Source organism: Barbus barbus, assembly GCF_936440315.1.
Source record: "Barbus barbus genome assembly, chromosome: 30".
Lineage (NCBI taxonomy): Eukaryota > Metazoa > Chordata > Actinopteri > Cypriniformes > Cyprinidae > Barbus > Barbus barbus.
In genome coordinates this window covers 12,616,918-12,642,251 of record NC_136758.1, presented here as the reverse complement: position 1 = coordinate 12,642,251, position 25,334 = coordinate 12,616,918, and the positions used below count along the sequence as shown (strand labels likewise).

The 25,334-nt window shown below is 35.2% G+C and overlaps 1 protein-coding gene across 2 annotated transcripts; it reads left to right on the top strand.

Annotated features, from left to right (window-relative positions):
* The first annotated feature begins 511 nt into the window (after positions 1-511).
* LOC306850499 (xanthine dehydrogenase/oxidase-like) lies at positions 512-22,283 on the top strand. 2 transcript variants are annotated; one of them, XM_079386158.1, is made up of 36 exons: positions 512-677; positions 757-814; positions 1,616-1,712; positions 1,891-1,999; positions 2,191-2,317; positions 2,415-2,476; positions 3,536-3,613; positions 3,938-4,033; positions 4,136-4,277; positions 4,923-5,015; positions 5,157-5,308; positions 5,509-5,602; positions 6,086-6,195; positions 7,199-7,383; positions 7,497-7,671; positions 7,922-8,011; positions 8,529-8,698; positions 8,894-9,020; positions 10,663-10,785; positions 11,420-11,516; positions 11,784-11,908; positions 12,585-12,718; positions 14,147-14,234; positions 14,664-14,750; positions 14,871-15,062; positions 15,148-15,293; positions 17,751-17,832; positions 17,911-18,006; positions 18,100-18,228; positions 18,681-18,755; positions 18,844-18,896; positions 19,016-19,133; positions 19,223-19,288; positions 19,372-19,560; positions 19,642-19,809; positions 20,602-22,283. In XM_079386158.1, exons 1-36 carry the CDS (start codon positions 597-599, stop codon positions 20,650-20,652), a joined length of 4,065 nt encoding a protein of 1,354 aa, XP_079242284.1. In that variant the 5' UTR covers positions 512-596; the 3' UTR covers positions 20,653-22,283. The 2 variants fall into 2 exon arrangements, with proteins under 2 accessions (XP_079242284.1, XP_079242283.1); XM_079386157.1 differs by having other exon boundaries at positions 540-677; positions 19,193-19,288.
* Positions 22,284-25,334: the final 3,051 nt, after the last annotated feature.

Here is a 25,334-nt window from a genome sequence, read left to right as displayed (position 1 = left end):
TTTAACAAGTGCAACTAGCAACTTTATTCACATTTGATGTGTGCACTGCTTAGTAAGCGCTTGGTTAAGAGGAAAAATGCATGCCTTTTTTATTATTTGAGTCAGTTTTCAAAAGTTGTCAAATACATTTTAAAAATAGATACATTTGTTGCTAGGGTAGTCTGAAAAGTTGCTAAATCTAGCTACAAAATCGCTAAATTGGCAGCACTGATTGCATCACGAAAGACAGAAAAAGTGTAAGTCATTGAAAGGCATTTAATGTTTCTTTGGCAATGCTTATAAAACAGCCCCATTCAACTTTTTATAGCCCAAAGATTATCTTATGTGAACTTATTTCTTCTAGTTAACTCCAATTGTCAAGACAAGTTTGAGTTTATAAGTTTTCACCAATAAATAAGAGACTGTTCTCATTTAGGCTACTTGTGAGGGTTAGCTACCCCCTCCTGTAAGTTACTCTCCAAACAAACAACAGCAAGAGTGAGCTGATAAGGATCTGGTCACGTGAGGCAGCACTTAGAGTTCTACACTCACTCACTGCAACGCTCTCCTCTCTGATCTGATCTCAGGAACAGTGAGAATAATAATAATAATAAAATATGTCGATCTCAGTGGAAGAGATCACAAACAAACTTCAGTCTCCAGAGGATGACCTTGTTTTCTTCATTAATGGAAAAAAGGTAATTGTATAATTTCATTGTTTACTTATTTATTTCCAGTATAGTCAATAAAATGTTTTCCATTTTTAATTCCGTGCAGATCACTGAGAGGAATGCAGAGCCTGAGAAAACACTCTTGATATATCTAAGGAGAAACTGTATCCTTTTGATCTTCTGTTCTGCTGAACAGCCTCTGTATTGGATCTGAATGCTGCTTGAACGCTCTCCAAAAAAAAGGTTATAAAATATTATACCATAACCACAGCATTTATGAAACACTGATATTCCTGTTTTCTGCTGTTATGTTGTTGGTTTGCTGTCTGCTGGGGTTTGGGTCACTTAGTATTCATGAGGTTTGCTCACATGTACAGTTTATGTTTTAATGTAATATAGTAGTATATATGAATTATTATTAATTGGAGCTCTTTTATTCTGTTGTTTTTGCTCATCAAATTCACTTATTTGTTTCCATGTGATCAAGACATAAAGAAAAAAAGTGTTTTAACTTTGAGATTAATTTATGATAATAGTTTAGGAGATTTGAGTTGATTTTTTTGCTTTTTGCCCTTCTGTAAACCAAAAAAAGTCATGTTCATGTAACTAGTTTTATAAGTCAAACGTTTGACTTATATTACAGAAAATAAACAAAATGAACCATGAACCAACTAATTTTTATGGGTCATGGGTGTTACACCAACAAAGGTGATTTTAAAGGGTCAGGAAATAACTCTTTAACATACAGTATATATTTCTAAATGGTTAATCTTTTTGTCCTCAATGTTGTAGGACATTAATAATTTACACACCTGCTATGTGATGTCAAACGTGAGATTTATTGATCCAAACGTGTCATTCTTGATTACAGAGAATGTCAGCTATTTTCTACACTGATTTAGGAACACTTACTTTTTCCAGTGTGATTGTTTTCAAACTGTTTTCCTTAGTGTCACTGCTTACAGTGGGTCTGACGGGAACCAAACTTGGATGTGCTGAAGGAGGTTGTGGAGCCTGCACTGTAATGGTGTCTAAATATCATCCACATCAAAACCGCATTATGTATCTTTTTATGCACTCACATCTTGAAATAATGTGCATTGCTGTCCTTAAAGCACGTACCAGGTTCATGGTAACTGTTAATAATTAGGTAACTGTTAATAATTCATTTCTCATTAGTAAAGGATTCTGAAACATATGCCAGAGTTAAATAGTTATGTCCTTGACGGCATGCTTTGAGTCACTATGCAGTTAATGCCTGTCTGGCTCCTCTATGCTCTTTGCATCACTGTGCAGTAACAACCGTGGAGGGCATCGGCAGTGTGGCGAGCAAACTCCATCCTGTACAGGTCACTACATAATCTTATTCTCTCAGAATTACATATAATTATGAGAAAAGCATGTCACACTATAACATTAAAAAATAACCTCTTTCTTCCTCCATTAATTACAGTTTTAACATTAGCTGTATCACTTGATATGCTGGTGTCCTGCTCATTTGTGGTGCAGTAGCTCTTATAACAATGATCTTTTTATCCAGGAGCGGATTGCAAAAGCTCATGGGTCACAGTGTGGGTTCTGCACTCCAGGAATTGTGATGTCTATGTACGCTCTTTTGAGAAACAACCCTCAACCCAGCATGCATGACATTCAGGAGGCTTTTCAAGGTATAGTAAGAGTCATAACTTCTGTGTCTTGTTAAATTTGATCAATTATATATCTTTTCTAAATAAATCTTTTTGTTTTTAAATTGTTTGCACACAGGCAATTTATGTCGATGTACTGGGTACAGACCGATTCTAGAAGGCTACAGAACATTCACAAAGGTAAAATAGCTGAGTAAGGCCTGCTATAATAATAATAATAAATATATTTAATATAAAAGTAACTCCTGGAAGTCTACATGGAATATTTAAATTTATTAATACATATTTATTTATTTTATTTATTTGCTAAATGACTAAATAAATAAAATAAATTAATACATAAAAAAACTATACATTTTTAAATTAATATTTAAAGAAATAAGATAGAGGTAACTGGCACAATCTGTCTGAGATAGGACTCAGATGCAGAATGAACAGTTACCAAATTTGACAAAACAGCAGACAAGACACAAGTAGGTAGGGGAGGCGTGAAACAGTCCAACAACAGCTAAGTGCACAGAAATCAAAGACAGGCAAGTTGAGGAACGTTGATACCTGCCCTGGGTGCGTTCAGCTCACGGGCACAGAACCGGTCTGGCTGCCAGTTATAGGGAACCAGCTGGCAGGGAGAACACAACACTCAACCCTGAAACATTACAAAAATAAGAGATTTTGAAACAAGACAACGGTGAGAGACTGCAAGATAAACAACAAGAAAGCAAGGAACTAAAACCAAAAAAGCAACCGCAGAAGGGTTACTAGAGGAACCTAGAACAAAGGTGTGAGAACCACTATTATATTATTATATGTATATCCAAATGTCATATCCATTTTTATTTATAAACTACTTAAGGCAAGCTCACACTACACATAATTTAACTGGATTTTACTATCAAAGAGAGATTTCCAAGGTCTGCGTCAAACCCCCCAAATCACGGCCAAATCTGTGCTTGTTGTGGTCACTGATTCTTGTGAAGTATGAACAGCTCAGCAACCTGATGTGAGTCTTGAGCAGTCACAAATGCTATAATATTTTCAAACCTATTTGATATTATCGCAACTACCAGGTGGAACTAATCCAGCCAATCACAGTGCAGATGGTATAAACAGAAAAATCTTGTAATAACTTGTCAAGTGCAAGATGAATATGTCCACATAGTCTGAGCTGGTATAAAAAATACACAACAGAATTACCATAGGAAATATATTTTGTTTAATATCTGCCTCGTTTAATTTCAGGATGGGGGATGTTGTGGTGGGAAAGGACAAAGTAATGGCTGCTGCATGACTAATGGACACATGCAAGAGCATGTCAATGTGAGTAAAATTAGACATCCAGACACCATGCTCTATTTTCTCTGAGTACAAACATGTTTTTGTCTTAAAGCCTTGCCATTTATGATAAACCTGTAGCATACTTGGATAGCAAATCAATGACATGGCAGACATAGCAGTCTCATAGGAAACCAGTCACATGTGTGAACTGGCTCTCATGAGCATGTGAGGTCAAACCTACAGCCATGAAACAAACAGCAGATGCTTCAAGATCACTGTTTTACAGTCACAGTACTGCAATGCTCAGTAATGAATGTTATCTAAGGACATTACAAATAATTCCGATATTTCTTTCTCTATTTTTAGGACAATTCAAGGCTTCCAGCTCAGAAATTGTATGACCGATCTGAGTTTATGCCACTGGACCCGACACAAGAGATTATTTTCCCGCCTGAGCTCATTGTGTGTATAAAATGAGTTTAATCTGCATTGATTGACCATCAAAGTAAAATGAGGAGACTGATTGCTGTATTAAACACTTTAACTTACATTTGTGCTCTACAGGGTTTAAGTAAACAGCCCCAGAGAGAGCTGAGGTTTGTTGGGGAACGAGTGCTTTGGATTCAACCCTGCTCCCTTAAAGAACTCTTGGAGCTGAAGGCGACTTATCCAAATGCTAAACTAGTGGTTGGGAACACAGAAGTTGGTGAGTCCCACATACATTACGAATACTACTGTTTGAATCAGTCTGCTTGTTTGTGTTGGCTCATTTTAGACAAAGACTGTGTTTGAAATCACATACTCTCTGAGTGCTCTTTATAGTATTAATGTAGTCTGGGTGCACTACATTTAACGTATTGTCATCGTCACACTATTGTCATGCGAAAACTATCAATTCAGACATATGAATACTCATTTCACATTGCCTACAATATTGTAGGAACGTATGAATATTCAGATGTAGCCAAGCTTCTTTTTTTTTACATTCAGGCCAGTAGATGATGAAAAGTGCTCTTTATTAGTGATTGACAAGGGACTATCTTTAATAGTGAGTCATTGAATCATTTATTCAACTGTTTCACGGCAACGTGTAGAAACTATTTTTATTGGTGGCGGAGCAAAAATAGACAAAGTAACTGTCTAAAATATAAGTTGTGCTATGTTAACTTTTTGTTTATTGAACTGTTGTATAAAATATCACATAGCAATCGTATTGTTTTGGTCTGCGTATCATTGTTTGCTCTGATATTTGGAACAACTGCTTGTGAGTGAAAAAGCATGTTGTGCAGTGCTCAAAGATCATAATACAGAACGCAAAGCTGATTTTAATTGTTTTGAGTCTCTCTTCTAGGTATTGAGATGAAGTTCAAAAACCTTCTTTACCCTGTGATTCTGGCACCAGCTTACATCCCTGAACTGAACATCATCCAACACACTCAGGATGGTAAGAGGCTCATAAACCTAAAGGGATGCTGTCAGTGGTTTGATGGTTTAAAGCAAAATTAGTACTTGTCAATACAATACATTAAAATATTATTAGTTAGTATTGTATGACAGTTAATCTTGGCTTGTTTTTGGTTCACAGGCATTCAGATTGGTGCATCAGTGACGTTGACTGTGCTGGGGGACGTGTTGCGTGGAGCGGTGAAGAAGCTGCCCGCTCATCAGACAGAGCTCTTTAAGGCTGTTCTTGAGCAGCTTCATTGGTTTGCAGGACAGCAGATCCGAAATGTTGCGGTACGTTGTGTCCCTGAGGACAAAAAGTGATTTTATCATAAGTTAATGGACTTGAAAATTACTGTCAAATGTTAATTTAATGGCTGTTTGATTGATTTAATGAAGTGCCTAACTTGAACAATAAAACATAAAAGTGATTATGAATGATTAAAAGTCAGTTTTTCAGTTCCTTTCCGTGACTATCATATTTATGCTTTCAGGCTGTTGGTGGCAATATTATGACAGCGAGTCCCATTTCAGACCTCAACCCTGTGTTTATGGCCGCCAGCTGCAAGCTAACAGTGATGTCCAAAGGTACAACGTTTTTGTTTTTTTTCCTGTTCAAGGATCAAAGGTTGTAGCATTTCATGATCTGAGACAGAATACATTCGCAGTTTATGTAGAGAAAATGTTCAGAGGCAATCTCCAATGATACCCTATATTCCATAATGTGCAGTCATTTTCCATATAGACCTGCTGAAGTCTGAACATGACGGTAATTGCTAAAAGTCTAAATTAGAGATACTTTTAGATAACTGAAAAAGTCCTAGTGTTTTACAACTGATTGGATGATTGTGGTACAGGGGTTAAGAATACTGAAAGCTATGGTAAACAGGACTTTCGCAGTACAATATATCAGCCTAGTAACATACACTGTTGGGTGTTGACCCTATATGTTTTATTGACACTGTCCATGTTCTTTGTGATTTTATGACAGCAGCAAACAGTGAATTAATGAATTAAACTTTCTGTGTATGTTTTATAAATTCTATAAATATCTCTGTCTGATATTTAAAGGGGAGAAACGTGTTCTGGAAATGGATGACAAGTTCTTCCCTGGTTATAGGAAGACCATTTTGAAGCCAGAAGAGATTCTGTTGTCCATTGAGATTCCATACACAAGAAAGGTCTGCATTAAAAAACATTCTGTGATTGAAAATACTCAAAAATGATCATTTTGTAATAATGTAATTACAATATGTCATTCTAACTTTCTTTCTTCTGTGGAATACAAAAGAGTTGTTGAAGAATCTACTGGCTATTCTTTTCCATATAATGAAAGTGAAAGTGCTAACTCCATAATATTAGCAAAAAAGTGGTCCAAAAGAAATGTATGCTACATTTCAAGTCGCCTGGAGCCATGAGATAGCTTTGTGCAAAGAACAAACTAAAATTTAAATTATTTACTTAAAAGTGTTTCCCAATTGACTGTCTTCTTCTTCATGTTCAAACTTGTTGCATTATAAAAAAGTCAAATGGGTTTGGGATAGCATAAAGAGGAGAGTAAATGATGAGAGTATTTGCATTTTTGGGTGAACTACATTACTGTTAGTTTTAGGTCAGTAAGATTTTTTTTTTAATAAATACCTTTATTCATCAAAGATACATTAAATTGATTGAATGTTACTGTAAAGAGTTTTACTTTCTTACAAAAACTTTCTATTTCAAATAACTGTTGTTCTTTTAAACTTTTATTCATCAGAGAATCCTAAAAAAAAATGTACCATAGTTTTCACAAAAATATTAAGCAGCACAATTGTTTTCAACACTGATAATAATAAGAAATGTTTGTTGTGCAGCAAATCAGCATATTAAAATTATTTCTTAAGGATCATGTGATACTGAAGACTTGGAGTAATGACTACTGAAAATTCAGCTTTGCCATCATTGGGATAAATTAGAGTTTAAAATATATTCAAATAGAAAACAGTTATTTTAAATTGGAATAATATTTCACAATATTACTGTTTTACTGTTTTTTTTTTTTTTTAATGCAGCCTTAGTGAGCATCTTCTTTCTTCTTCTTTCAAAAACATTAAAAAATCTTACCAACCAAAACTTTTTGAACGGTAATTCATATTCAACATGAAATAATTACATTTGGAGTCACTCTGTGAATTTGTGTTTTAGGGCCAGTACTTCTCAGCTTTCAAACAGTCTCCTCGCAAAGAGGACGACATTGCGATTGTCACATGTGGGATGAATGTATTCTTCAAGGAGCAATCCAATATAGTGCAGAGTATCCGGATATGCTATGGAGGAATGGCTCCTGTCACTGTCCTTGCCACGGCCACATGCAACAGGTTACTTAACAGGTAGAAGACGATGTCTGGCAGGTTTTCCAGCAAATTTCTGATATTCTTTCTTGACATTCAGCCTTATTCAAGAATCAACGCATCAGTTTCACACAATCTTAATTTGATTGCAGGCAATGGAACGAGGAGCTTCTAGAGGAAGCTTGCACGTCATTGGCTGAGGAGATGAGTCTGTCTCCTTCAGCTCCTGGTGGGATGGTGACATACAGACGCACACTGACTATCAGCCTCTTCTACAAGTTCTTCCTCACTGTCCAGCACAAACTGGCTGTGGACCTGCGAATGGAGGTTTTTAATATTGTGCTTTGCACACTTATACAATCAAGAGTTTGAAAAATTCTACTTATCTCCAAAATATGCACCAGTAATTTAAATTATTTAAATGAAAAAATACATTTTAATGGCTAGTAAGAAAGGAAATATACATGGAAATTTGCAGATGTGCTCAAAAGTTATTTTTGGACTTTCTTGCATTCCAAGACCATTCTTGGTCACATGACTATTTAAGGGGTAATTGTAAACTGTGTAAACTCTACAGGGTGTGACTGTGGAAGACGGCCGACCTGAATATGCTACTGCTACTGAGCTCTCCCAGATGGACTCACCGTCAAGTCTACAACTCTACCAGGTACATATACATTAGCTTCTGTGCATACTGTGTTGGCTTATAAATCCAGAGTTCTTTTATGAAACTCTAGATGGCACAGTCCAATAGGACTCAGTCGTCCATAATGACATCATTATCACATGGTGCAGCTGATTTGTCCTTTTTTGTATCAGCAGCTAATGTGCTTGCTGTTCAGCATTCAAATACTTGGCTAGTTCCTGCTGTAGCAGTTGCAGCACACTTCAGAAACCCTCCACCTCCCCCAGCTCCACCTGTATAGATCTGCTATGGAGCGATTCCTGTATGCTATATAGGGGTTATTCCATATATGTTATATGTACGGCAGCAGTATTTCTTACATGCTCACAGCAGCGTGTCTGTGGATTTATTGGCAGTAGCAAGTCTCGGTACTTGCTACTGCCACATCAGCGTAGCAGATCTATTCCGCCAATACCAAAAACGTTAATATTGTCATGTACATTACCATGCCAATCCCTCCGAGAGTTGTCATGATAGAACTTTATTTCTTTGTTTGCAGGCAGTTCCCCCTGGTCATAATAGTGATGATGCGGTGGGGCAACCGATCATGCATCTCTCTGCGCTTAAGCAGGCCACAGGAGAAGCGATCTACTGTGACGACATCCCCTATTATGAAAATGAGCTCTATCTGGCTTTGGTCACCAGTACTAAAGCTCACGCGCTCATAAAGTTAGTTGAAAATAACACACCATGTTTTGGAATGATTTAGTGTTGAGTTAAAGCCAAGTATATGACTTGTCACATACACATTGATGTTGTTAAAGGGAACTTACGTTCAAGGTTCCATTCTGAACTATAGTGATCTGAGACAATGATTACCCATGATTCGGTGTTAACTATGTGTGTGCGTGTTTCTCTTTGTAGATCCGTTGACACCTCTGATGCAATGGCAGTTCCTGGAGTGGTTGAATTTATCTCTGCTAAAGACATCCCAGGAAGTAACATGACAGGACCTGTCGTTTATGACGAGACCGTTTTTGCTGATGATAAGGTGTTTTTCTATATTTCAGTGAATTTTCTGTGCTGTATTGCTAATTAGAGATGTTTTACACAGACAGCTGTTAAATTGATTATGACAGTTTTTGCATTTTATATAGAAGTCGATTGATAGTTATGATGCAGACTGAATCAGGCATAAGTCGACCATGACGCAATGGCTTTTACATTTCTTTCACATAACAGAGAGTATCATTTGGAAGTCGTAGTAAATGACTTCATGCATTTGTGACAGATGTTTATGGATTCCCGTGCAAAATGTACCTCACATGCATCTCACTTGATTGTAGAGTAGACTATTCTATGATCAGGCGTTTTTCTATGGCATAATCATTTATTGATGCAGTTACACTTTGACCTGCGCTTTCATGGTTGAGCATCTTGGACATGGCAAAGTAAAAAAATAATCTTAATCTACTATATAAAATGTCACACATTTGCAGCAAAGACCTTTATTGCTGTTTCTTATGGAAGCCTCCCATAGTTTCCATCTCAGAGTGAAAAAATAAAGTTAATTGGGAGAAAGTAAGAGAAATTAAGTCACTTTGTTTGAGATAAAGGCACATTGTTAAATACTAAATATAATTTATGAGAAATTAGGTCACAATTATGAATAAATACATGGAAATTTGATATATTTTACAATTACCTTTTTTCTGGGTTGGAAATGAGCTGCCATACATGTTTGAATCACTTTTATTTAAATGTATTTCAATCTTTCATATGTCTGTGATATGTGTCATTGACAGTGTTGTAAACAAAAGTTTGGGATTTGTAAGATTTTGTTTTGTTTTTTGCATTAAGAAATTAATTATTTTATTGAGCAAGGATGCAATAAATTAATCGAAAGTGACAGTGCAGACGTTGATTTAAAATAAAAGACTTATTTTAAAGTAAAATACTTATTTTTATTACATTAAATTCTGTTCTTTTAAGCTCTTTATTTATCAAAGAATCATGAAATAATTATGTATCTCAGTTTCCACAAACATATTAAGCAGTACAGCTGTTTTTAGTATTGATATTATGTCAATGTAGTAAATGTTTCTTGAGCACCAAATCAGCATATTATAATGATTTCATGTGACACTTAGGAATGGAATAATAAAATTTTGTTTTTCATCACTGTATAAATTATTAAATGTGACCATGGACCACAAAACCAGTCTTAAGTCGCTGGGGTATATTTGTAGCAATAGCCAAAAATACATTGTATGGGTCAAAATTATTGATTTTTCTTTTATGCCAAACATCATTAGGATATTAAGTAAAGATCATGTTCCATGAAGATATTTTGTCAATTTCCGACTGTAAATATATCAAAACTTAATTTTTGATTATTAATATGCATTGCTAAGGGCTTCAATTGGCGAGCTTTAAAGGAAATTTTCTCAGTATTTAGATTTTTTTTTCCTCAGTATTTAGATTTTTTTGATGACATTTCAATAAAATAAATCTCAATTAAAAAAAAATGGACCCTTATGACTGGTTTTGTGGTCCAGGATATTTTTTAAATATATTAAAATAGAAACAGTTATTTTTTAATTGTAATACTATTTCACAATATTACTCTTTTTTTACTTTTTACTTTTACTTTTTTACTCATGTAGAGTCCTCACATTGATCTTTCATGCTAGGTCACATGCGTTGGACATGTAGTGGGGGCCATTGTGGCAGACACACAAGCCCATGCACAGAGAGCAGCCAAAGCTGTGAAGATCAGCTATGAGGAACTGCAGCCCGTGATTGTCACCATTCAGGTCTGTAGTTACTCCACATTCACACGCACTCTCAATACAGCAAATAGAATCATCTAGCTATGGAACAATGCTTTTGTCATGTGTGGTGGGCAGAACCCAAATGTAACACAACCAGCAAGTTCTCAAAAAGGTCTTTCTTTACAAAAAAGTGTGAAAAGTAACACAAAAATGGGTGCATCTGACCAGACTTCAGCCCACAGAGCTGGAAAATAAAAGACCTAGACAGGAGACAGAAGGGCAACGGAAACACACATGCTCACAACAAACACAATGATATGACAGAAGAGCACATGGCAAGTGAGCACCAACACAAACCACATGCTCTAACAGAAAACAAGACACGAGACAAAAAGGCCTTTAAAAAAATCAAACAATATAATGTAATCCTCATAGGACTGAAAATATGACTTACAACCAATTTTTGGTTTCAAAACCACTAATCTACAATATTATCGCAAAACATTTGGTGCTATGCTCCGACCTTTCACCCCAGCTTAGTGGTTTTCCTGCTGTCATCATTACATAACAGTATTTTTCAAGGTTTTCAGGGAAACAGCTTGTGCAAAATACACATAACACATAGAGATAAGCTTGACTGGTTTGCTAACATGTTTATCTTCACTCTTTCAAACAGGATGCTATTGCCAACAAGTCCTTCTTTCAGCCGGTGAGAAGTATAGAGAGAGGAGATGTTGCACAAGGATTCAAAGATTCTGATCACACCCTGCACGGTATAACCTAGTTTTTATTTAAAATGATAGTGACACACTGCATTAAGCCTCTTTGTGAAGAATGAAAGTTATCTATTATCCATTAATTATCCATAATTATCCATTATTTAAAACCATGTTTTTTATGAAACAGACAGTCTGTACCCTGCACGAATTCTGTGGTAGATCTGCCGTTTTCTTCCTCACCATTTATATCCTTAAATGATTCTTGTTCAGACCTGTTCCTCTTTCATTTCATGAACTGACACTACATATGTGATTCTGCAGGTGAGATGCACATTGGAGGGCAGGAACATTTTTATCTGGAAACTAACTGCACACTTGCTGTCCCCCGTGGAGAGGATGGAGAAATGGAGATGTTTGTATCCACGCAGTCAGCCTCCAAGACTCAAGTAAACAAAACAAAAATCTCTCTCTAGTGGGGACTGGTGCAAGATATTGATTTATATCCACATGCTCAATCAAAACAGAGTATAAACTGCACAAGACAATAGAATGGTGATAATAGCTTGATAAAATATTGAAGTTTTAATTGGATCTGAAATTTTAAAAAATATCTCAAACTTATTTGCTTTCCTGTAGCTCAAATAGTAGAGCATGGCGCTAGCAATGCCAAGATCATGGGTTCAATTCCCAGGGAAAGCAAGAGCTGATAAAAATGTAAAAACTAACTTGAATGCAATGTAAGTCGCTTTGGATAAAAGCGTCTGCTAAATGCATAAATGTAAATGTAAAATTTTACAAATACATTTTTTTATTATTTTTTACTTATAATAAAAAAATTATTTTAAAATATTTGATTGATATAAATTATATTTAAAAATAGTATAATAATTAAACAAATTAAATAAGCATCATGTCAGAAAGTTTTGCATGCCCAAATCAGATAGAAAACCCCTTAGTCAGTCAGACAGACAGATAGACAGACAAACAGCAGCAGATGCTGTGGGTCCTCTCATTTAAAATGGTTAATTCATTAGTAGGTAAAAATATGATAGGATTATTTATGGTGTGATATATAGTTGATTGTACTGTCCTAATGCAAATAATGTGCTGTGTTTACCTCAGGCCCTAGTGGCTAAAGCTCTGGGAGTGCCTGCCAACCGGGTGGTGTGCCGTGTAAAGAGGATGGGAGGAGCATTTGGTGGGAAAGAGAGTCGGAGCACCATTCTGTCCACTGTGGTTGCTGTTGCCGCACATAGGTATGAATATTTATAACACAAACTAATGTAACCATGTTAATGTGCCTAATTACCAGTGTTGGGTAAGTTACAAAAGAAAAGTAATCCACTACAAATTTCTAATTACTTCTTTAAAATTGTAATTTGATTACATTACTGATTACTGCATTTAAAAAGTAATCAGATTACTAATTACTTTACTTTCAAGTTATCAAACCTAAAAAATACACTACAAAGAGAAACTCATAGTTCTTTCATTAATTTCATATTGACTGAACAAAAAAAACATAAGTAGGTCTATTTTTTTGTATTCCCTGATTCGCTCCCAATATCAACAAAACTTTTCTCCTTTTTTTTCTTTTTTTTTGGTTTTGTAAAATAAAGAAAACAAATAGGGTGTGCTTTCTGAATTCTCAGTCTCCGTGAATAGCTTCCTGAAACAAGTCATTAAAATACAGTATATCTGAAGAAATCTTGAAGTGTCTATTATTCAATGAAGTAAGTCATGTCGAAAAACAAATATTCTCTGATAAAATAATCCCTGTGAAACCAACGCGAGGTACAGTCTTTCCCGTCTGAGATCACCTATAATGTGATCATGCCCACACACAGCGCGTGCTATAAGGTAATCATCCACACGAAACCAAGCTTGAGACGCGCGAACATATAAACGCTCATGTCACCTCTGTAAAAAGGTTCAAGTTCATCTGGGCTACTTTTAGTTTTTGGAAGAAGACGCGCTGTGAGTTCTAAGCCTTGAATTGATGCCAACGCGGTTTGACCCTCTGGGGTCTGAGGTGATTTTGGGGCCCTTGAGATGTTTTGACATGCCCTGATATTTGTGCTTATTTCAGCTATTTATAACATACTATTGACCAACATGTATTTTTTTTGTATTCAGCACAAACTGTGCTACAATAATATGTGACCAAGATGGATGTACATTCTTGCATTTTTTAGAAAAAAATATTATGCGTGGTTAGTAAGTTTTGGGGAAAAAAATGTAGCTGAAATAAGGCCATAAAAGCGGAAGATCTCATTCTGATGAGTCATTTATTTTTGACTTTATTAGTGTTACTGTGAAATAAACTTGTAGACATTCACTTGAACTTTTCCCAAACTATAATGCCAGACTAAAATATGTCGAATGCAACATTTTGAAATATGATAGGCAACCTTTCATTGCATCTAAATGTTGTAGGACTCTCATTTTAGCTTGCATTCTCCGGTGATTTTTTTAAAGAGCATACTGACATAGGTAACTGTAATCAAATTACATAACTTTAAAATGTAACTCATTACTTTACTGCGTTACCAGGAAAAGTCATTAGATTACAGTAATGCGTTACAGAGTAATACGCGTTTATACCCAACTCTGCTAATTACATAAAGTGATGTTGTATGTAGCAATGTGAAGGGTAAACGTTTAGTTTGACCTTTCTCTTTTAGGGTCAAGCGGCCAGTTCGCTGCATGCTAGATCGCGATGAGGACATGCTGGTCACAGGTGGTCGGCATCCATTCTTTGGCCATTACAAGGTGAAAAATTGTGCAAATTAGCCAGATATTGTAATTTAGGTTGATCATAAGTCCTCTTCGTCTTGGCTGGGATTTCTGAATTGCCTAAAATGTCAAGGTTTGGGCTTTGTTTTTCTATTGACATGCTCTTTACAGTCCTTGTGCATTATATATACACATATATGCATTGCTTTGACCGCTCTCTGTCGATCCCATTTTCTCACACGCCACGATTGGTCGATTATGTACAATGTCTGTACACTATTGGTCAAACTACTTTTTAGCCATTATCTTCAGCAAGTATAAAAAACATAAAGAAAGCAAAGCCAAACCCCAGCTATTTTAGGGCATTTAGAAATAAATGCCTGCAAGGACATATCGTCACACACTATTGTCCTCGTCCTTGCTAGACTATTCTCATACACTATCCCTCTGCAATCTAATGTGTAGGTTGGGTACATGAACAATGGAAGAGTGATGGCACTTGAAATGACGCTCTACAGCAATGCAGGCAATTCACTGGACCTGTCATTGTCAGTGAGTAGGCATCTCAAAGTTTTGAACATCTATCGCACCCTGATGGACAATGAGACACATTACAAGGTATACTTTATTACGTTCCAAGCCTAAATGTGTAGCCTGTCTATCAATGCACAGATCATGGAGAGGGCACTGTTCCACATGGATAACTCCTACAACATTCCTAACATCCGTGGCACAGGCTACATGTGTAAAACCAACCTGCCGTCTAACTCGGCATTCAGAGGCTTTGGTGGGCCACAGGGCATGATGATCACAGAGAGCTGGATGAGTGATGTGGCTTTGAGCTGTGGTCTGCCTGCTGAAGAGGTTCATACTGCAACTTTCTCTCTTTCACAGTCCATAGTACTCAAATATTAATGTCACATGTAACAGAATTATCTACTACTTCCAGGTGAGGAGGATGAACATTTACAAAGAGGGGGATTTCACACCTTTCAATCAGCGTCTGGACCAGTTCACCATCGATCGCTGTTGGGAGGAGTGCATGCAGCTCTCAGATTTCAACAAGCGCAAGGATGCAGTGGAACAATACAACAGGTTAGAAATAATCATAGATTTTGAGCTCATCAACACAACCAAAAGCAATGTAGTAAGATGTTTTCTTTGATATTTTAAGTGTATTGATATGTGTAGTGGAAATCAGATTAAATTTTAAAACATTTACTGACATTATAAAATAAGAAAAATAATAACAAAATGTAAATAAATAGTAAATAATAATAAATAATCAATAATATAAATTTTTCTCTCCTTCAGTTTTGTACTAATATCATACACTGTACACTTTTCAATGTCACTAGAGCAGTGTCAGTACTGGTACGTCTCAAAAAATTTGAATATCGTGAAAAAGGTCAATATTTTTTGTCACTCATTTCAGAAAGTGAAACCCATATATTATATAGATGGGGTGTTCGAATCCACTGTGAGACACCAATGTGTCCTGAGGCAAGACACTTAATCCCTAGTTGCTCCAGAGGCGTGTGACCTCTGACATATATAGCAATTGTAAGTCGCTTTGGATAAAAGCGTCAGCTAAATGAATAAATGTAAATGTAGATTCGTTACACATAGATTGAAATATTTCAAGCCTTTATTTCTTGAAATTTTGATGATTATGGCTCACAGATAATGAAAACCCAAAATTCAGTGTCTCAGAAAATTAGAATATTGCATAAGATCAATAAAAAAAAGGATATTTTAAACAGAAATGTCAGGCTTCTGAAAAGTATGTTAATTTCTTTGCACTCAATAGTTGGTTGGGCCTCCTTTTGCATGAATTACTACATCAGTGCTGCGTGGCATGGAGGTGATCAGTTTGTGGCACTGCTGAGGTGGTATGGAAGCCCAGGTTGCTTTGATAGCAGCCTTCAGGTCATCTGCATTGTTAGGTCTGTTGTCTCTCATCTTCCTCTTGACAATACCCCATAGATTTTCTATGGGGTTCAGGTCAGGCCGAGTTTGCTGGCCAATCAAGCACAGTAAAACCATGGTCATTGAACCAGCTTTTGGTACCTTTGGCAGTGTGGGCAGGTGCCAAGTCTTGCTGGAAAATGAAATCAGCATCTCCATAAAGCTTGTCAGCAGAAGGAAGCATGAAGTGCTCTAAAATTTCCTGGTAGATGGCTGCGTTGACTGTGGACTTCAGAAGTGGACCAACACCAGCAGATGACAAGGCAGCCCAAATCATCACTGACTGTGGAAACTTCACACTGGACTTCAAGCAACATGAATTATGTGCCTCTCCAGTCTTCCTCCAGACTCTGGGACCTTGATTTCCAAATGAAATGCAAAATTTACTTTCATCTGAAAAGAGGACTTTGGACCACTGAGCAACAGTCCAGTTCTTTTTCTCCACAGCCCAGGTAAGACGCTTCTGATGTTGTCTCTGGTTCAGAAGTGGCTTGGTAGCCCGTTTCCTGAAGACGTCTGAGCGTGGAGACTCTTGATGCAATGACTCCAGCTTCAGACCACTCCTTGTGAAGCTCTCCCAAGTGTTTGAATCAGCTTTGCTTGACCGTATTCTCAAGCTTGCGGTCATCCCTGTTGCTTGTGCACCTTTTCCTACCCAAATTCTTCCTTCCAGTGAACTTTGCATTTAATATGCTTTGATACAGCACTCTGTAAACAGCCACACCTTTCAGTAATGATCCTCTGTGACTTACCCTCTTTGTGGAGGACGTCAATGTTCATCTTCTGGATCATTGCCAAGTCAGCAGTCCTTCCCCATTATTGTGGTTTAAAGAACAAGAGATACCTGGAATTTATACTGTAAGGATGGTCATTAATTGAAACTCAAATGTAAATATTCTAATATTTTGAGATACTGATTTTTGACTTTCATAAGCTGTAAGCTCTAATCATCAAAATTAAAACAAAAAAAACTTGAAATGTTTTACTTTACATGTAATGAATCTAAAATATATGAAAATGTAACTTTTTGAAATAACTTACAAGAAAAAATGAACTTTTTCACGATATTCAAATTTTTTGAGATGCACCTGTATTGTTATTGTTAACAAAATCAAAAACTTTTAAAAATCATTTTTGTTAATTGGAATAAAGCAAAAATAAAAAAAAGATGATAAAATAAAAAAAGGCTTAAAAGAAAAAAATAGGAATGTTGCATTGCAATTAACTGAAAAACATAAGTTCGGGTTAAAGTACCAAAATTACTTAAACTAAAGCTGAAATAAAAACAGAAATATAAATAAATAAATAAAAATGACATGCACATTACAAACTTACTAAAACTTAATCTAAAATTAAAATAATATATTATTATAATAACTATAATATATAATAATATAATATTAACTATAATATTATATACATATAAATATATAAAATAACACCAGGCAGCATAAATTCTATAAGTCAGAAGAACCAGACAGCACTTTACTGTTAGATTTTATTTGTATATTGCTATAAAAATGTTCTCAGTTTAGGTACTGCTTAGCTTGTTGGCTAAGAATTGCTGTAATACTTTAATTCCAGGCAGCATCGTTGGACCAAAAGAGGATTATCCATCATTCCCACCAAGTTTGGAATCAGCTTCACTGCTCTCTTCCTTAACCAGGTCAGCCCTTTTCTTCGTAGGCTCTAAATAATTATTAGAAAGAGGCGATTATGTGTGTGATGGATATTTTTGATTCAGGCAGGAGCATTGGTACTTGTGTACTCAGATGGTTCGGTTTTACTAACTCATGGAGGAACAGAGATGGGGCAAGGCCTGCACACTAAAATGGTCCAGGTAATGTAAACAAGGCACAACAAAAATACTGTATTAAATTGTTGGTTACTACTGTTCATATTAATCTTATCTTCAAATTTTTGTGTTGTGCAGGTAGCCAGTAAAACTCTTGGAATCCCCTGCTCAAAGATTCACATCACAGAGACCAGCACTAACACAGTTCCCAACACCAGCCCTACGGCTGCCTCCGCCTCCTCAGATCTTAACGGCATGGCCATCAATGTAAGCCTCATGCAGCAGATATTCATATTAATGATGCTTTTTTTTATGTACACTACCATTCAAAAGTTTGGGGTTATTTTTCACATTTAATTGATCAAAAGTGACAGTAAAGACTTTTACTATGTTAGAAAAAAATATTTAAAATTAATGCTGTTCTAGTGATAAAACATCTCGGAAAAAATGTGTTTCCACAAAATATTAAAGTACACAACTGTTGTCAACATTTATAATAATTTAATAACTATTTATCAACAAATCGGAATATCCGAATGATTTCTAAAGGATCATGTTACACGGAACACTGGAGTAGTAGCTGCTGAAAATTCAGCTTTGCCTTCACAGGAATAAATAATATATTTAATAATAATTTACGTCAGCCATCAAACTAATCCACCATATTTCAAATCAATATTTGTCGAAAATTCCATTCAACGCTCTAATTTTTTCCACAGAATGCTTGCCAGACATTACTACAGAGACTTCAGCCTTATAAAGACAAAAACCCCAAAGGCTGCTGGGAGGATTGGGTCAGTTTCTAGTTTTTGTATTTAATTATTCATCAAATGTTTAGTATTTTTATGTATTTGATATATGACATTCTGATCACATTTGCAGGTGAAAGCAGCATATTTCGACAGAGTTAATTTGTCTGCTAATGGATTTTACAAGTATGTTCATTTCCTATAATTGAATAACATTTTGAATAAACATGATAAATTTCACATTTCTAATCATGTTGGTCCTCATAGAATTAAGAGTTATCATTCATCTACATTATATTTTATAGAACTCCAGATCTCCTTGGCTATAATTTTGAAACAAATTCAGGAAGACCATTTAACTACTTTAGTTATGGCGTGGCTGTCTCAGAGGTGGAGATAGACTGTCTAACTGGCAGTCATAAGGTAATGCCAGTGTGAAATGTGTATTTGTTATGTTCAAGTACCAGTTTTACTCAAAACAGGACAACCGGTCTGCATCTCTCTCCTGTCAGAATCTTCATACATCCATAGTCATGGATGTGGGCAAGAGTTTAAATCCAGCATTGGACATTGGACAGGTATTTCATCTAAATTTAATAAAACAGATCACACCATTGTCAATTCATCTTAAATATAATCTGATTTGTGGCTGCGTGTGCAGGTGGAGGGTGGGTTCATGCAAGGTTTAGGTCTGTTCACGCTGGAGGAACTACGCTACTCTCCTGATGGTTACCTGTATACTCGTGGACCTGGGATGTATAAGATTCCTGCTTTTGGGGATATTCCCATTGAATTAAAGGTCTCGCTGCTCAGAGATGCTCCTAATGAGAAGGCCATCTTCTCCTCAAAGGTTGGATGAACCACAACAACTGACTCCACCGTAAGATCATAGTTTGAGTCTGTTAACTCTTATGGCTGTGTTTTTACTCAGGCTGTGGGCGAGCCTCCTCTCTTTCTGGCAGCCTCAGTGTTTTATGCCATTAAAGATGCCATCATAGCTGCCAGGGCTGAGTCCGGTCTGACTGGACCCTTCAGACTGGACAGCCCCGCCACGCCTGAACGGATACGAAATGCCTGTGAAGACAGGTTTACTAAACTGGTATGTAGTAACTTTCACTGTTGACTGTCAGCTACTGTATGTGTTTGGCTTCATACTGTATAATGCATAATTGCACATTGGCATCAAATCTGAACCAGGGTCATTTCAGACTGAATATGAAGTCATTATACACACTCAAATCAAGTCAGACATTTACCATTTGAAAGGTTTGACGTTTTTTATTTTTACTCTTTTTTTTTTTTTTTTTTTTTTTTTCCATCAAGGATGCATAAAATTGATCGGAAGTGACAGTAAAGACATTTTTTTTTAATGTCATTAAGGACTTAATCAAATAAATGCTATTGTTTTGAACTTTCTATTCATCACAGAATCCTGAAATAAATGTTTCCACAAAAATATTAAGCAGCACAACTGTTAATAATAATAAGAAATGTTTCCTGAGCAGCAAATGATCATATTAGAATGATTTCTGAATGATCACGTGACACTGAAGACTGGGGTAATGATGCTGAAAATTCAGCTTTGCCATCACAGGGATAAATTACATTTAAGGTATATTCAACTAGAAAATTATTATAAGTTGTAAGAATATTTCACATTGTTACTGTTTTTATAGTTTCTGATCAAATAAATGCAGCCTTGGTGAGCATAAGAGACTTCTGTCAAAAACTGACTCCAAATTTTTGAACGGTAGCGTACATACAACTTCAGAATCAAATATGGCATTCATGGAGCTGCTTGATGTGTGTTTTTTTGTTTAATATCATATAAGATGTTTTTGACAGGGCCTACTGAAGTTTGTTGACCATTATATGTTTGTGTTTATTTTAGTGTCCTCCTGCGGATCCTGGCACCTTTATTCCATGGGCAGTACAGGTGTAAGACACAGCAAAGCCAATTTAAAGTCAGATGGAATCAAAATGGACTGTTTACTTTCTTAATGAACATTCCTGGTCTTGTGTATGATTTATCTGTGCTTGTTATTCCAAATGAAAAAAAAAATGTGTTGTAATCATTATGCAAAATTCTGCTGGTCGAACACAGGCTATTGGATAATGTTAGCTAAAAGACAAATATATATATATATATATTTAGGCATTACACAATTGACCCACAGACCACTTGGGTAAAATCAAGTCTTTTTTTAGACATCCTGTTTCACTCTGAAATATGTTTATGACAGTAAAATGGGTTGCAAGTGGAATTTCACATTGACTTTAAAAGTCCTCAGATTTTAAAATGCACAACAGCAAAGGCATTGAGAGAAGAACATTAATTACCAAAGAAACAGAAATTCTGGGAATTTTGTTGTGAGCAGATTATACTGTGAAAACAAAAGCACTTGTGCTTTTATGGCCTCTATGTGCTCTTAGTGAAATGTACATAATATATGTGACCCAGGACCATAAAACCAGTCATAAGGGTACATTTTTAAAAACTGAGATTTATACATTGTCCGAAAGCTGAACGAATAATCAACTGACGTATGGTTAGTCAGGATATGACAATATTTGGCCAAGATACAACTATTTGAATATCTGGAATATTGAGAAAATTGCCTTTAAATTTGTCCAAATGAAGTCCTTAGCAATGCATATTACTAATCAAAAATTTAGTTTCAATATATTTATGGTAGGAAATTTAGAAAATATCTTCATGGAACATGATCTTTACTTAATATCCTAATGAAAAACTGATAATTTTGACCCATACAATGTATTTTTGGCTATTGCTACAAATATATTGTGCTACTTAAAACTTAAGGTTTTGTGGTCCAGGGTCATATAACAGGTAAATGATTTGCGCACAAAGTAATTTTGTTATCTCATTGTAGAAATTATGAATTTATTTTGTAACTGCAGCTGTCTAATAATAGGGATAATAAGTGAGATAAAGTGAGCAGTATATCTTGGGTCATGTGTTCTCAATATGATATATAAGTCACTATATAAATACACTGAACAAAATTATAAACGCACCTTTTAGTGTGGCCAGCCTAAGGCACACCTGTGCAATAATCATGCTGTCTAATCAGCATCTTGATATGCTACACCTGTGAGGTGAATGGATTATCTTGGCAAAGGAGAAGTGCTCACTAACACAGATTTAGACAGATTTGTGAACAATATTTGAGAGAAATAGGCCTTTTGTGTACTTTGAGTTCAGCTCATGAAAAATGGGGGGCAAAAACAAAAGTGTTGCATTTATAATTTTGTTCAGTGTATGTAGTGCCTCTTTAAGTTGTATTATTGAATAGTACTAATATATATGTGACTTTGTTTACTTATGGTAATAGAATTAAATCATAGTTTATTACAATATAAATATTACATTATCTATGATTCAGGTTAGACTACAGTGGTTGTCATTATTAATTTAATACTCATGATTGAATGACTACTGTGCATATACATACAAGTTTGTTGAATCTTGTTACAAATTATTACTTCCAAATGTATTTTTTCAGAACAACTCACTGTATTTAAATACTATTAAAGTCTGTTCTAACATTTACATAAGACTGATACCTTATTAAGGTTTTAATGTTTGTCAATGAAAAGCTGTCACCTCTGAGAGTAATTGTGTGTTCTATAGATCCTAAGAAAATCTGGACATTCTTTTTGTTTCATTCCAATCACTCCGTTGTAGCTGCAAAGGTCTCTGATGGCAGAAGAGCTTTCCTTTGTAAGCCTAATTCATTTATTTCAATCTATAAATCTAAAGGAAAGGATTAAATACTGAATTTACATGAAAGAGGATTACTGTTGGCAAAAATCACAGGACAAAAGCTTGAAACTACCATAAAATAGCCAAATCCGTCTTGTCTTCTCTTGTTATAACATGACAGACTGGAAATCCTTGTTTCTGTTAAGATACTGGGCTTTCCAGTTTTTCATGAGGTTTGCTGGACTTGTTTAACATACAATGGGTGTATCATTATTATCTTCGTAATTAGCTGAGATTTACTTTGATCTGAACAGTGGAGTAAAGTGCATTGTAACATATATATATATATATATATATATATATATATATATATATATATATTTGGAAGAACAGTCAAAATAGTAAATTAAATATAAAAAATAGTTCATTAAATATTAAAAGATAAAAACGAGAGAGTTCTTATCATAGGCGGAGTTTCACATTTTCACATTTCTACCTACCGGTAGACCATGAGCTCTGATTTTTTATTTTTTACACACCGTATATACCATATTTTTTATTATTTTTTTGCACACTGCATATACCATATTTTCTACATTTTCAATTATTTATAGCCTATATATTTTCTTCTTCATTTAAAGGAGTACTGCGTAAGTTCTGAAATTTCTAACAGTTACTGACACCAGTGGCCGTTAGAGGAACTGCAGCCAGTCTCATGCTCGTTCTCGGTGCGCACTAAATGAGGCTTTTTTGTTTGTTTTTTGTTTTAAGCTAACGATGAGCTTTTGTGGGTGTCTTTATTCCATGGGCAGTACAGGTGTAAGACACAGCAAAGCCAATTTAAAGTCAGATGGAATCAAAATGGACTGTTTACTTTCTTAATGAACATTCCTGGTCTTGTGTATGATTTATCTGTGCTTGTTATTCCAAATGAAAAAAAAAATGTGTTGTAATCATTATGCAAAATTCTGCTGGTCGAACACAGGCTATTGGATAATGTTAGCTAAAAGACAAATATATATATATATATATATTTAGGCATTACACAATTGACCCACAGACCACTTGGGTAAAATCAAGTCTTTTTTTAGACATCCTGTTTCACTCTGAAATATGTTTATGACAGTAAAATGGGTTGCAAGTGGAATTTCACATTGACTTTAAAAGTCCTCAGATTTTAAAATGCACAACAGCAAAGGCATTGAGAGAAGAACATTAATTACCAAAGAAACAGAAATTCTGGGAATTTTGTTGTGAGCAGATTATACTGTGAAAACAAAAGCACTTGTGCTTTTATGGCCTCTATGTGCTCTTAGTGAAATGTACATAATATATGTGACCCAGGACCATAAAACCAGTCATAAGGGTACATTTTTAAAAACTGAGATTTATACATTGTCCGAAAGCTGAACGAATAATCAACTGACGTATGGTTAGTCAGGATATGACAATATTTGGCCAAGATACAACTATTTGAATATCTGGAATATTGAGAAAATTGCCTTTAAATTTGTCCAAATGAAGTCCTTAGCAATGCATATTACTAATCAAAAATTTAGTTTCAATATATTTATGGTAGGAAATTTAGAAAATATCTTCATGGAACATGATCTTTACTTAATATCCTAATGAAAAACTGATAATTTTGACCCATACAATGTATTTTTGGCTATTGCTACAAATATATTGTGCTACTTAAAACTTAAGGTTTTGTGGTCCAGGGTCATATAACAGGTAAATGATTTGCGCACAAAGTAATTTTGTTATCTCATTGTAGAAATTATGAATTTATTTTGTAACTGCAGCTGTCTAATAATAGGGATAATAAGTGAGATAAAGTGAGCAGTATATCTTGGGTCATGTGTTCTCAATATGATATATAAGTCACTATATAAATACACTGAACAAAATTATAAACGCACCTTTTAGTGTGGCCAGCCTAAGGCACACCTGTGCAATAATCATGCTGTCTAATCAGCATCTTGATATGCTACACCTGTGAGGTGAATGGATTATCTTGGCAAAGGAGAAGTGCTCACTAACACAGATTTAGACAGATTTGTGAACAATATTTGAGAGAAATAGGCCTTTTGTGTACTTTGAGTTCAGCTCATGAAAAATGGGGGGCAAAAACAAAAGTGTTGCATTTATAATTTTGTTCAGTGTATGTAGTGCCTCTTTAAGTTGTATTATTGAATAGTACTAATATATATGTGACTTTGTTTACTTATGGTAATAGAATTAAATCATAGTTTATTACAATATAAATATTACATTATCTATGATTCAGGTTAGACTACAGTGGTTGTCATTATTAATTTAATACTCATGATTGAATGACTACTGTGCATATACATACAAGTTTGTTGAATCTTGTTACAAATTATTACTTCCAAATGTATTTTTTCAGAACAACTCACTGTATTTAAATACTATTAAAGTCTGTTCTAACATTTACATAAGACTGATACCTTATTAAGGTTTTAATGTTTGTCAATGAAAAGCTGTCACCTCTGAGAGTAATTGTGTGTTCTATAGATCCTAAGAAAATCTGGACATTCTTTTTGTTTCATTCCAATCACTCCGTTGTAGCTGCAAAGGTCTCTGATGGCAGAAGAGCTTTCCTTTGTAAGCCTAATTCATTTATTTCAATCTATAAATCTAAAGGAAAGGATTAAATACTGAATTTACATGAAAGAGGATTACTGTTGGCAAAAATCACAGGACAAAAGCTTGAAACTACCATAAAATAGCCAAATCCGTCTTGTCTTCTCTTGTTATAACATGACAGACTGGAAATCCTTGTTTCTGTTAAGATACTGGGCTTTCCAGTTTTTCATGAGGTTTGCTGGACTTGTTTAACATACAATGGGTGTATCATTATTATCTTCGTAATT

Bases quoted from the DNA above. Each gene is read 5' to 3' on its own strand.
- LOC306850499 (XM_079386157.1), top strand. From the start codon at position 597: ATGTCGATCTCAGTGGAAGAGATCACAAACAAACTTCAGTCTCCAGAG. The intron at 14,235-14,663 runs GTGAAAAATTGT...TCTAATGTGTAG, and splicing joins CATTCTTTGGCCATTACAAG to GTTGGGTACATGAACAATGG. The intron at 15,294-17,750 runs GTTAGAAATAAT...CTTTAATTCCAG, and splicing joins GCAGTGGAACAATACAACAG to GCAGCATCGTTGGACCAAAA.